We start from the raw sequence: 14,500 nt of genomic DNA on the forward strand, positions 1-14,500 counted from the left end.
AGATCCCTCAAGTCTTGTTTCGAAGTTGATATCAATATTTTTTTCCCCCAATGATGAAACAAAGGAAAACTGATGCGAATATTAATTTCCAATGCTGGTTTGTCAATTGTTTCACCGTCAAGTCAATTGTTTTTTTGTCAAGCATTGAGGGTAATGAGGCTCCCGTTCATGAGAAGTGGGGGGGGGGGGGGTCATATACATGTAGAAACATTTGTAGTATATTGTATAAAGCAATAAAACATATTAATATTAGCTTACTTGATATGTAAATAATCGCCTTCAAATTTGAAAATGAAGTATGGTTACACTATCTTTGATTTAAGGATTTTAAAACAACTGTATTGCTGCTCTTACTTGTACTAAAGATAAAAATTCAAGAGATTCTTAAAGGAAACCTGCTTTGAAATGTTTAATTTGATGCATTTTGGCCAATGTCTGTTGTACGATTTAAAACCATTATTTTTGTCGTTGTTAACAGTTACAATATGTCACTGTATTATCCCAGCTAGATTTTTTTAAAAAAAAAACCGTGTAGTTGATGGTGGTGGAATGTTTTATTTATTTATATAATTATACACTTTATTTTCTTAACAAATGGATTTTTCTAATTTTTTCTGGGACACTTTTAAATGGAGCAAGAACAAAAATTCATGGCGATAAAATCTACACGAAAAAGATGATGGAAAGAAATCAAAATAATTTGGGTCAATGTTTACGCAGGTTGTCATACTCATCACAGACGGGAAATTTTACTTTGAATGAATACGGAAATCATTATTTATTACAATATACATTCTGAATTTTATTACTCATTATTTTACGGAAAATAGGGAAAAAAAACAATTATCTTTTTATACAATATTGACGATACTACCAATGTGTGATCATTGAATCATCACGAATGTCCCAATTTTCCTTGATATCCTTTTAAGGGAATCCCTGATTTGTTTGACCTCTCTCGATCAGTTATTTTGATTCGATGTGTTATGCTTTTAATTAGTACTCTGGTTAATTTGGAGAGTTTTTTTTTTAAATTATCAAAGTGTATTTGAAATAGAATAGGATTATATCATTGCATGCTGTTGTTAGAGCTACGTGTATTTAATGCGATTTGAATCCATTTTTAGGTTTGATTTAACAACTATTTTAATATGCAAATAGATAAATATATATATATAAGGATTGGACATCAGGCAGTGCCTATGTTAATCATCTCCCCCATCAATCCTCTCATAGTATACATTGCAAGAATATATAAAGTCTTTGCAAAGACTAATTTCCAGATTTATAATCAACTTCCTTGAAGACCCTGGTTATATTTTTGATATCGCTTTACAGATCATAAAACACTCATCATGGGCGAATTCAGCCAGAAACACACACACACACAATCGAACCGATCCTAATATTTTTTAACAGTTTATAAAAATGTCTTTTAAATAATACATGTAAATGCATCATAGAATAAAAATATCATGAACATTATTTCAAGAAAAATTAGTAATGATTTTTTTGGGGGGAAAGCTACTTAGAAATGAACTGCAGCATGGGATTTGAATTCCTTCTACATGGACCCGTCAAACTTTAATGTATTTTCTATCAAGTCGTAGCCTGATTATATGCGGTATATGAATTATTTTGGTCCAGCGGCCGCCATGTCAAGACCTTAATTCACGAACAATTACCATTTTAAACCATGATAAAATTCTTGGAAGGGTGTTTGCTCCCTTTCCAGTTCCCAATGTATTATAGTCTGTCCCAAGATATTTATGCAGCACATTTGGACGATTTTTATTAAAAATACACATACCTGTGAAAGAAGTGCAATTGAAATAGTTGAAAGGGATATTTTCCAAGATAATTTCATTGACACATTATCATCTTTCACTCGGAAAAATTCACAGGAACAAAAACAGATTCCTTACGGAGATTTATAATGGGGAATGTTTACATCTTTTCTCCATTCGGAATACATCGCGCAATTTTTCAACGTTATCATCCGGGCTTGCTGCAATACAAAATCTCCGTAGACATCACATTTTTTAGCATTGTATTGAAACCTGGTACGCTAACAGGGGCGTTTCGGCTGAGAAATCTTGGAAATTTTTCATACTTTTGAATGAACATCGTTTGAATCCTGAGGTATTTATAAATATCAAGCATTTAAGCCAAATGTGAATCCAGATATCTTGGGACAGAGTTTTTTTTATAAGTGGAAACCCCTTACTTGCCTACGATCCTTTACCCATTTCACCACACCTTTTTATTCCGTAACTGTGCATGCTCAAATAGATTAGTATTTCCACCCTGAAAGTTTAAAGCAATATGAGCTGCATTCATGTTTAATTTTTTTTTTAATAAAATGTCTTTTTCTCTACTTAAATGACAAAAATATCATGGTTTTTAAATTTCTGTTCGCCATATTTTTGTGGAAGAGGCCGTTAAGAAGCCTCAATTGGAACAAAATTGAATTATTGTCGTCCAGTACAAAAATTGATTCCTTAGAAGAGAAACATTTCCTTTGACAAAAATTAATGATTTTTTCAAATCTTATTTATCATAAACGTTTTAAGTTATATGCAGACTTATCATGCTAGCAGGTTTTTGCAGCAAGAGAAAATTCTAAAAAAAAAAAATACAGCTGGTATTGCTTTAAAGGTCTTTAATCAAAATATGGTAGAAAAGACGGATTTGTCTTGTTTTAAATTTTGAATTTACCGGGTGGCAGTAAATACAAAATCCACAGCTCGATAACTAGTGAAGATTTACAAGATCTAGTTGTCATGTTGTAAGTTTTGTATTTCCTGCCACTCGGTAAATACAAATTCCACAACCTGTCATGAAAATGTTATTTTTTGCTGTGTTACTATAGTTTATTATTCCGTTATAGATATTTCGATACTTGCCTAACACATGCTGCATGTACAGCCTGTGAACAAGGACTGCGATAAAGGCTGAAACATTGCCAAGTGGTGAAAAATCACTTAAGGATTTATCACTCAACTAATCTTGAAGAGGGTAAAAATGCAACAGCAGTGTGACATAATAATTGTGCGACGTGTACGTAGCCCCTAAACGTAACCAACATGCATAGAAATGACTGTGTAGATTCAATGCATCTTAATACCCAATACGGAGATTTATTATTTTAAAATAACAAAATATACATGTAAAGTACACATTTATTAACTTCATGATGATAAAAAAAAATATTCTAGTAATTTTGTTTATGAAGGTTTACAACACGTAAATTTGTCAAACATTTCACGCATAGTACAACTGACAGCTTTCCTGAATCGCCTGTCAAAAATAGAGTAAATGATTGGATTAACAGCCGCACTGATGTAATAGGATCGTAGGAAGAAGCGGTAGGCCGTTCTCTCAGGATCTGACATGTTCTCAACGAAGTCCTTCTTCAGTTCTCTAATCAGAACCAGAGTCAGAACTGGCACGAAATTCAGAATGAACACAACCGATATAATGAACATGAGATAGGTCGTGTTTCGAGCCAGGCTCTTCCGGCACTTCGCCTGCTTGGCCACGATAGGAGCGTTCAGATTGACCGAGTCGTTCCGGCTTAAGGTAGATGCACTTGGTTTCATATCCACGGCATTGTTCCCCATTCCGGACGATAGAGTAAAACTGATTTTGCTTTTCAGTGGCGAGTTTTTAATGACAGAGGATTTCGTTTCTGTTGAGGCATTGGATTCGCCTTCTGACGACGAACACTCGCTTTGAAGTTTCTGCAGTCTCTCTCGCCTCGTTTTTCGACTTTTATTTCGCTGGTCCGTTGCATCCAATCCATTGGAGGAGCTAGCTCTTCGGGCTTCGTGTCGATGTGCAAAAAAACGAACACGTCTTCCTATCAGAATGTACAAAATTACAAGAGAAAAGACTCCAACCAGAAACACTAAGGTGTGCAGTGCTTCGTACACCAGCGGAAGTGACGTGTTTTTGGACGAATCATCGATCGAACACTCGGTTGATGTGCCGTTTACAATGGGTGACAGCACCAGTTCTGTCGACTTTATTCCATACAGAGGAAGAGCTGGCCAAGATAACACAAGGCCCGCAACTACAGAAGAAACACACAAAATTTTTGAATGTTTGTCCGTGATTTGCCACTCAAGGGAGCGACAGATCTTTCTGTAACGGTCCATTGCAATTAGCACAAGCACGACAGCAGACGTAATGGTCGTGAAAATATTCGTAAACCGCGAGATTTTACAAACCCAGGGGGAATGGAACTGATACTGATCCATTGACGTCACCAGTTCCATAGGAATTCCAATGGCACACGTGAATAAATCAACAACTGCAAGGCAAATGATAAATGTGCGAGAGTTTGAAATTTTGTAGACTCTACCATAGATAAAACAGACTAAAATATTTCCTAAGAATCCTGTCACGGAGAGAACGATTAAAAACAAAGCCAAGGGGATCTGTCGAATTTTTTCTTCTTCATTCATCCGTGAGAGGAGGGAGTTGGCGAGGCTCTCCAAGTGGTGTCCGGGGTTTGACGGGACACTGGTGGAAGTAGCCAACTCCGGGGTTCCGACTGTTCCATTCATTGCATCCAGCATGTTAGAGGACAAATTTGAAAGTGTCATTTTGACACAGAAAAGCTCCCCTCACTTTGATTTAACTCACTTCCTATATGCTTTTAAAATAGACACAATTTGGTTTAAAATTACTCCCACTTTACAGCGACGTCTGAACATTTACTGTTGAATGCACCATGTCAAGGATATGATATTATAAGCTTGCGTCATCACGAAACCCCACGAAAAAAGGAATATTTCCCTGTTATATTTCCAAGTTGTTTTTTTGGGGATTAAATCCAACTCGAGTTTAAAAAAACAAAAACAGTACCCACGGCATATGTCGAGCAAAAATCCACTTTTTTTTCTAAAGACGTCGCGAATAGTCTGGGAAATCTACAAGAATCGTGGCGTGTAAAAGCGAGTTATGACAACAACAAATAGAACAATGCACTGTCATTAATGTCCAGTAGTATCTGCTTGTGCGAGGGACTGACACTTAACGGTCCCAAAGTAGCGGCCCAGACAGCTCGCTCATTAAGCTCTGGCGTCCCCTTTGTTGTGTAGTTTTGTGTTATGATGGGCTAGCTGATTCACACATCGCTTATACCAGATTTGGTGACTAATTGCCACCGTGTCCCTCTAAGTGGGGGATGAAAAAATGTTGCAGGTCTATAAATGATTTTTATTTTAGTTATCAATGCTGTAATACGTACATGTAACATGTGATGACAAGTATAGGTTTTTTTTTCTCTCAAAGTTTCATATCAGGGATGGTTATTTGTTTTTCTCGGTACAATAATTGTACAGTAAAACATTTACATTTTAGAAAAATGACAAGAAAAGTGAGATCAAACAAGAAATGAAGTTTTCTGGGGCGATTTTAGGGTAATTAATCACAGCATTAACGACATATGACTGTCTACGGTCTAGATGTCTCTGTCAAGGAAACAAAATTTTTTAATTAATTCGTTCCGGATTGTGGTCAAGAACAGGTGTAGTTAAGGTTTGTTGTGATCGAGTCCAAGTGTACGTGTATACCTAAAACAATTGTCAATCCACGATAAATAAGACCTTATGATGATATACTGGAGTTCGAAGGTTACACCGCGCGCTTAAACCTTAGGCCAGGGGGTGGGAGGAAAAGTGAAGGCCGGTTGGATATTTGTTCATTAACACTTTGTAAAGAATTGCTTTTTGATGTTTTCAATAATTTTTGTATTTGTTGAAAATACATAAAATCTGTTCCTTGCTGCGTAATGATCAAACTATAAAGAAAATTAAAGGACATCCAATTTTAATTTTTGGGATTTCCGAGGAGCGGAATGATATAATGTGATCCAATATATAAAGAACTCTCCCGCCGTGAAGATCTTGGTAGAATAAAGTTATTATTCACAATGAAACCTTATGAAGTGTAGGCGGGCTTTGGTTGATTTGACAGTCACGCCTGATTTGTTGTGTGACGTCAGAGGCAAACGGCAATTGTTAACGTGTTGCTTTGGTAATTAAAATGGAACATCCTGAATGACCGCATCTGACGCCCTGTTACACGAATGTGTCGTAATCCAAATAAAAGGAACATAAGTAAATAGATAAATACTTACAAAGGGTTTGAAATTGGTAGAGGACTTTCGATTAAACTATTAATGCCATTTAATTTTTCCACATTCAGTGTGTCTAGACCTTTATCCCGTCATTGAAATTATAAAGGGCTATCAATTAAACTAAATGAAATCTAATTTTGTCCACATTCAGTGCGTCTAGTATTGTGCAGGAAACTTAAAATCCCGCATTTATCATGTCTTGTTCCGAAAAACAAATTTCATTTTGTGACAGTTGTAAATTGAATCCTTCGTGATGCAAGAGTTCCAATTTTTATTTAAGGGGACAGAATATGGTCAATATTAATCAACCATCAGATTGGTCTAAAATTTTAAGATATGATTTATTCAGCTGTCGAAAGTGCGACGGCCAAAGTGGCCCCATCGGAACACCATACTCATACGCTATCTATATAACACAGGTGTATTTTGCTTTTGCAATAACAAGTGTTCTTGGGTCTAAATGAATACAACTAAAAGTCTTAGTCTTAACTTGAAAACCAAAACTTGTTGAGCAATTTATAGAGTCCTTTTGATCCGCAAGTAAAAATGCTGATCTAAGTACATGTATCTTAACGCGATGATCAGTTTTAAATAACTGTGTATTTCATTTTAAGCCTTGGGTGGCTGTGTAAGCAGTGAAAAAATGATCATTAAACGTCATGAAGAACATGAAATTGTAAGCAATAAATATTTTTTTGCTATTCTTTATTTTAAATAAAGTAGGATCTATCAGGAAATAAAGAGTGAAATATATCATAGATACACCACAGGAAGCTGATGTATAGATTACATAAAAACTGTTGTTAAATTGGTATGAATGAGAGATACTATATAAATAGTGCCTGTTTGGGAGGGTAACTGTTGAAATTGACACAGCGAGACAACCATGGTCAACCGACGCGAAGCGAAGTCGACAATGGTTTTCGAGGGGTGTCAATTTCAACAGTTTCCCTCCCAAACAGGCACTATTTATTTTATTATACTGAATGTCTTAATTTAAAAAAAAATTTACTGCTTTTATATAGAAATGAAGTGAATTCTACGAAGAACCGTACCGCATAATTTACGCGCATGTAGCAATTCGTTGTGTTACCCGTTGCCAATTGTTTTGCTAACGCTGAGGGTAATAGAACGGATTACCAACTGCGTCTAAACTAATCAGATTTCATTTTTTTACATGAAAGTATAATAATATATAAATAGTGCCTGTTTGGGAGGGTAACAGTTGAAATTGACACCCCGAGAAAACCATTGTCAACCGACGCGAAGCGGAGGTTGACAATGGTTTTCGAGGGGTGTCAATTTCAACTGTTATCCTCCCAAACAGGCACTATTTATTTTGTTATACTGAATGTCTTTTTTAAGATTTTTAAGAAAATTTTACTGCTTTTATATAGTAATAACGTGAATTCTACAGCGAACCGTACGCGCATAATTTTCGCGCATGTAACATTTTTTAATGTTACCCGTTGCCAAGTGCGTTGCTAACGCTGAGGGTAATAGTAAATATTATTAACTGCGTCTTAACCAATCAGATTTCAGTATTTAACATGAAAGTATAACAATATGTTGATATTAAGGGATTCCGCAGAATTGGCATGAATAAATAGAATTTTTTCCAATACCTTCACTATATGTATAATGTAAAGATATTTGAGAAATCGAAGTAAACTGTACCCCTGGGCCACACCCCCTACTCTGTGGATTGACTGTAAAGTTTCTTTTTTCACCTAGAACCACACAATACTAGTAGAACCTTGGACTTTTGGTAGGACGTAACATACTATTTCTTGCATTTAAAAAAGTTGATAATGACGCTGCTTTCGAGTAAAATATACACAGATTGCGTAGTCTTAGCTCATAAACCAGACAAATCTTGTTGATTTCAAAGAGCCATGGCTTAGTGGCCTACATTAAAATAGACAGGCCTATATGGAACGCCTCAACTGCCTTATGTAGATAATATTCATAATATGATGATACTTCAACATTACATGCTGATACTTTAACATGACATGATGGTATTTTAACATTACGTGCTGATACTTCAACATTACATGCTGATATTTTAACATTACATGATGGTACTTTAACATTATATGCTGATACTTCAACATTACATGCTGATACTTCAACATTACATGCTGATACTTCATAATATGATGATACTTCACTATGCGGTGGTTCTAAATATAGGGAAGTTTTAACATTGGGCTGTTTCTCTGTTTCAGAGATTGATCATATAGGACTAAGGTCCACTGAGACTAGTTTGGATCATGTCAAAAAGCTGGAACTACAAATAATAAAAAACAGGATGCTGCTTGAAAATATATGTTATTGAAAAACTGTAAGTTAGATACTCAAATTATGAAAACCACTGGCAAACAATTTGTGAGAAATTATAACAAGTTTTATTCCTTATTCCTTATGTAACTATTTGCTAGGTCTTTAAATTATGGCATGACTATACATGTATACATGTTAATAACATTGTATGAACACAAGATGTACATCTATTTAGCAGTTTATGTAAATGTTCAGCATGCATGCTGTCTTAAACTTGTTCTACTATGCCTTACTGTTTCCTTTCCCAATTGGATATTTTGGAAAACCTTATTGCTATGACATCAAAGCTAAATTTCACCAATACCAGTAGTATAGACTCTTCACTGAAAAAGTTTGTCAATCATTTACACTGGAAAGGCTACTATATAGGGTTAAACTCGGTTAAAAACTAAGTACGGCTGTCATGGCCTGCAGTTTGAGAACAATGTTCACTGTTCTGAGATATGTTTACTCTTGCCCTTAACAGATTCAGGTTCAGTGATTAATCAATTAACACTTCCCATTTAAAAAAAGAAGTGACCAGACTTCTGTGTAAGATAATTGCCAGTATTTGTATATCACAAAACACGCTCTCGTCGCATTGCAGGGGTATTCTATATAATGTCAAGATACACAAAAGGAGAGAGAGAGGAATGTCCCTGTGTTGCAGCTTTGAGGCGTAATTTCGCGCAGACAGGGGACATAAACTTAAGATTTATTTCTTTTACCACACATATAATATATGATCAATAAATCACTAGCAATTTAACTCTTTCCCTCGAAGCTGTTTTGAATGGGAATTCGATCTCCACCAATTTACGGACGATTGGTTCACTGAATGTGTTTAAATAATTATAAGTTTAAATTCCGGCGAATAAAAACAACCTTTGTGCGTGTACCTACATCTTTAAATGCTTTCAGATCTGTGTAACCATCCAGCAGGATTACATGTGAAGGAAACCCTTGACGAAAAACTGTTTACTGCCATCGGATCAGAGAACAAGGAAGACCGTATATATGTACTAGTGTGGGATTTAGGAGAATTTGGAAGCCATGAAGAGAGGGGCGAACTCGTGCCTACAGAAGACAGTGTTTGCCTTCCTCTTTGTGGGATATGTGTTGTTTGTGGTGGCTTTCTTCATTCCGCGGTGGTTTCAGTTCACACAGACGGGTACGGGGAAGCAGTACAACTATGGCATCTTCATGGCCTGTATCCGAGATGATGATGGGAGCAGTCGGTGCCAATACACGCATTTCAAAAACGTCGAAGGTATAATCACAATTTCATGACTTGATACTCAATGGCAAATTATGTATTATTTTGGGATATGAGAAGAGCTACGTTTAAGTTGGTCGACAGAATATTTTTCACAATTATCATTTTCATTTGAATTGACATGGGATTTCAAAAATGTGCCTGAAAAGCTAAGATGACATTATATGGAATAATCGACATCTGTTATAAAAAGATAGTTCTATTACATCGTAATATCATTACATCGTATAAGATAGGATATATCTATTTTATCATCAATGTCATATATAGTAATTAGTTTGTAGCGACTTTGAATTTAAAAAAGGGAATTCTTTGGCAATTCATAGAACAATATTTATTTATATCTTTCTAGCGGGCACCATTCTTGCTCTAAAAGTATTGGCCAGTTTTGGACTCGTTTCCTACACGGTTGCTATGGCAACTGGGTTTTTGGCGCTCTGTTGGATCAAGGAGAAGAGACAACGTCTGTTCTATGTGTCGGTCGTCTGCTCCATTATAGCAGGTTGGTTCAAACTTTAAAAACACATCTTAAGACCAAAACCAGTGTGTTGTCATTGTTGAACATTTTGAATTTGCTGGGTGGGTGCATATACAAAATTTACAACATGACAACTACAGTATTATAAAACTCCTCTTGTTTGATTGATTGGTTTCATATTACTTAACGTCAAATCCATGACACTAGAGGCGTGTTCAACAGAGTGTGTGCTCGCGAGAGCTCGCAAAAATTCCCTATGCCTGAAAAACAAATTTTGGCGAGCGCTCGCGAGCACTTGCTGTGCTGAAAACGCGTCTAGTAATTCGCAAATTTTAAGATGTTTAGAATCCTCTTTGATACTTACTGCATTACATTTTTATACGTTATCATAACATTGGAAAACCTTATATATTTGCAGCGATCTTTATCATTATATCAGTGGCTATACACAAATCTCATCGATCGTACGATAACGGAAGTGACGATGTGGCATTTTATATAGCAATAGTCAGCATATTTCCTTTGGTCTATGGGGCGTTCATGGGGTTCTTAGTGGCACGAACCATGACATTTGATGACGAGAAAGAAGACGAAGAAAAAATACACCAAGAGCAGCGACAAAAACGTCGGAAGAAACGAGATAGAGAACCTGTATTCATGTTCCCGCCGACCGGAACAATGATTCCCGAGATAAAAAAGAAACCCATTTCCGGCATCGTTGTTACGGGCGACGACTTTGAAAGGTCGGAAAGCGAAGACCCCTTTTTCTTCAAACCTTTGACCGTAAAGAATGATAAATACGAAGCTAAACAGCAAGACAGAGAAGTCGAAGAACTTAGTGGTAAATTAGATCAATATGACATTGACCCAAATCTGGACGAAAACGAGGCTTCTATGGATAATGTTGATGTCTATAACCCAAGTACTGGACTGACGTCGCCAAATCCTCCCCCAGCAGTGACACCCGTAGATGCCCATGAAGAAATTACGTCAGAACCTTGGAATGAGGACCAAGAAAAGAAGAAAGAAAAACGCAAAAAGAAAGGACTCATAAACTTAACAACGATTAATGCTCCCTTAAAAATTGCCGATCTGATGAAGAAAACTCGAGCCTTAAACAAGACTAAGAAAGAGTCTAAAAAACAGAAGAAGAAAAGGGAGGAAGGTCGGCCCAACTCGGCTTTCGAAATCGAGGAAATCGAAACGGGTAAAGTCGACGTTCACGGACAGACAAAAATACACGGCCATAGGGTTGAACAATTACCCGATGTTGAGAAGTGATAACTGTGGTGCACAAAACATTGTCGCTTCTATTTGGCCGTGCCCATGATTTGGTTATAAAATATAATGACGAATTGGCACGCAAATAGAAGTTATCTATATTGCATTGTTATGTTTTCAAGGAGTCTGGCGTACAAAGACTTTCGCTTTATATTATGCATGTATTGTGAATGAAACGAGAGAAATGTTCTAAATTTGATTTTGGGGATGGTGGTTGAAATTTAATAGAGTGAAAACATGGAACAGGATATCCAATTTTTATTTTCTTTATTCTTTGGTAATAAAAGCATTTAACAGTGAAAGGTAAATACTTTCATAAAAATTCCATTTGTCAATGTTATTGTTGATTTGAGCGATTTAAAAAACAGATTAGAATATGTATGATGTAGGTAAAGATTTAAAACCTTCACGCAAACAAAATTTGGTCATGGTCATATTATATGAACTTTCTAAACTGATTGATACCTTGATTATAGAGGATCGAGTCAAGAAACTTGATTTTCATTTTTAAGGAGACTGGATGGTCAACGGTTTTTAAATCGGATCTACATGTACCTTCAAATTCTATAGATAATTTTTAGCCGAATCCAAATATACTAGCTTCAAAATTTGAATATTTTTCTATATCGATCGTTACACAGAGCTCTTCATTTCAATAGAATTAAATTTTAAAAAAAAAGTTTAAAAATGACTATGGCCATCCACCCCTCGTAAAACGTTTCTGGAAAAAGCTGTATTACCGGGATTTGCCAACGAGTGCTTTCTTGTATATTACCCCCACCCCCCCCCCCCCCCCAAAAAGAAAATAAAATAAAAGGCTGCTTGTCTACTGCTTCCAAGTGTCCTGGAAAAATCATCATCGTCATCGCCGTTAATTCAATTAATGATTATTAATACTGATATCATAGAACGTATGTTCATTGAACGTAAAATTAGTGTTCTTTATTGCATATAAAGATCTATGATTCAGAGTATCGTTACACGATGCATGAAACATAAATTTCAACGCATAAATGAATTATGGCGAGCACCATGGCAACAACGCATACACAACAAACATCCTGGTAATTAAAAGAATACAAAGTACACATTAACCGAGAGATTGAAACATGTATTGCAGTCAGGGAATTTTATTTCTAGCTGGCGTTCTTACCGATTGTCTCGGGCATGGTTCGAGACCTTTTCTCTGAAAGCGACACAACAAATACTTAATCTCAAATATCTGATTTTAGGATAACATCAAATACAAAAGAAGCCAGAAAGCTTAATTCCCGCTATCAAATTAAATAGTCTTAAGGGGAAAAAAGAGGGGATTATTTTAATAATTAAAGACTGTCTATGTATTGATATCAGATCAATTTATTTTCTCTCTCGAAACCATATAAATAGTACAAGAGGAACACTCGATCATGTAAACATATCATGAACCATACATGTATATACAAACAGTCTGGACGTGTAGATCATATATACAAATTAACAGTCTGAAATTTGATATCAACCATCTGGACACCTACATATATATTTGCAAAAACTAGTAGAAAAAACACTCTGTCAAGATTAAATTTACCATATTTGTTGCCAAATTGCCGATAGGTAGTCACTCGGTCATCTTTTATGATAGATTCATTAGAAGACAATGAACCAATCGACTTCTAAGCCCCGGTTTATTGTCGTGCACCACGAACTATTGTCATTTTCTGGTCAGCACCTATGTGCAAGCTTTTCAAATACATGTACCCAGGGGACTTTTTAAAGGTCCAAGACTCAATCTTGCTTTTTAGCTTGATTGTGAATGAAATCAAAATATGATAAGTGAAATTTTAAGAAGTGAAAATAGGATCCACTTAGCAACAGTTGATAAAACAGATTTTTCTACTGCATTAATGTAATTGTTTATTCGACCCCTACGTGCATGGCTTTTTCAGTTTACGGCGAATGGTTGGCAAATCACATGGAACCGTTTCTTTAGCTCTGCTACAGAAACACTGACACTGCATTTCCTCAACTTTCAAATGCCTGAATTAAATACCGTATCACATTACACGAAGTCACTACTTGTAATTCATTGGTGATGATAACTCAGCTCGGGTACCTGCTCCTCCATTCATTGTTCATACAGGGGCACTTTCCATATCAATTCTTGGTATCTAATATCAATCAAATCGAAACACATGGACCCACGTGAAGGTGAAAATGTTAAAAGGTAATCACAATCACCTAAGGTGGTATGGGACATCTGTCGATATTAATGTGGATTAAAACACATTATAATTGAAATACTTTCACCAGTTTAGGATTTTCAAATTTTACAGTATCTAACCAAAAACAGCTTTTAAAAATATTTTGAAAGGTAAAAATTGTAAAATCCACAGTGGGTTTCGATCTCATGACTTACAGATTCGTAGTAAACCCTCAAACTCACTGCACTACGCTGTTAGATGACAATATTGGGAAAGAAACTACTTAAATAACTGCACTTATTTTTATTGTTAATTTGGATAAACAATACGTCACAACATGGAAGTGTCCCATACCACCTTAAGTGGAATCTGATAGGATGCAATTTTCATGGATTTCGTAGGTACCCCTTACCTACGATTTATTACCCCCTATAAATTATGAAATATACTTTATATGATTATATGTAAAAACGAAACCACGAAATTTCATCCCAAAAACCTTTAAAAGCATTACAGTCCTCAAAAATTGCCCCCACGAAATTAAATGATTTCACAAAAGCATGGCCACAAACCCTCAATCAATATATTATTCGTCTTATTGGGGTTGAGGTGGTCTTTGCGCATGGTATGAAAGTAGTTAGGCAACGTTAATTTCATTTCATTGTCAAATACTATTAACTGCTGTTTTCTGTGATACCAATAATTAAATATATCATTAAATAATTTTAAAAAACAAAATAGGTGTAATATACTGCATGTTGTCATTGATAAATGGGTCTTGGTAACAATGAGTTTAACCCTTCCACATT

At 35.7% G+C, this 14,500-nt stretch overlaps 2 protein-coding genes across 2 annotated transcripts; one reads left to right on the forward strand and one right to left on the reverse strand.

Moving 5' to 3' along the window:
* Positions 1–3,173: 3,173 nt before the first annotated feature.
* LOC128166109 (alpha-2 adrenergic receptor-like) lies at positions 3,174–5,582 on the reverse strand. Its single transcript, XM_052831056.1, has one exon. It carries the CDS (start codon positions 4,608–4,610, stop codon positions 3,228–3,230), a length of 1,383 nt encoding a protein of 460 aa, XP_052687016.1. The 5' UTR covers positions 4,611–5,582; the 3' UTR covers positions 3,174–3,227.
* A 3,663-nt stretch (positions 5,583–9,245) lies between these two features.
* LOC128164810 (uncharacterized) lies at positions 9,246–11,833 on the forward strand. Its single transcript, XM_052828827.1, has 3 exons — positions 9,246–9,743; positions 10,102–10,251; positions 10,646–11,833. The coding sequence occupies exons 1-3, from the start codon at positions 9,527–9,529 to the stop codon at positions 11,506–11,508; spliced, it is 1,230 nt and encodes a 409-aa protein (XP_052684787.1). The 5' UTR covers positions 9,246–9,526; the 3' UTR covers positions 11,509–11,833.
* Positions 11,834–14,500: the final 2,667 nt, after the last annotated feature.

This window comes from Crassostrea angulata, chromosome 1, assembly GCF_025612915.1.
Source record: "Crassostrea angulata isolate pt1a10 chromosome 1, ASM2561291v2, whole genome shotgun sequence".
In the NCBI taxonomy this organism is placed as follows: Eukaryota; Metazoa; Mollusca; class Bivalvia; order Ostreida; family Ostreidae; genus Magallana; species Magallana angulata.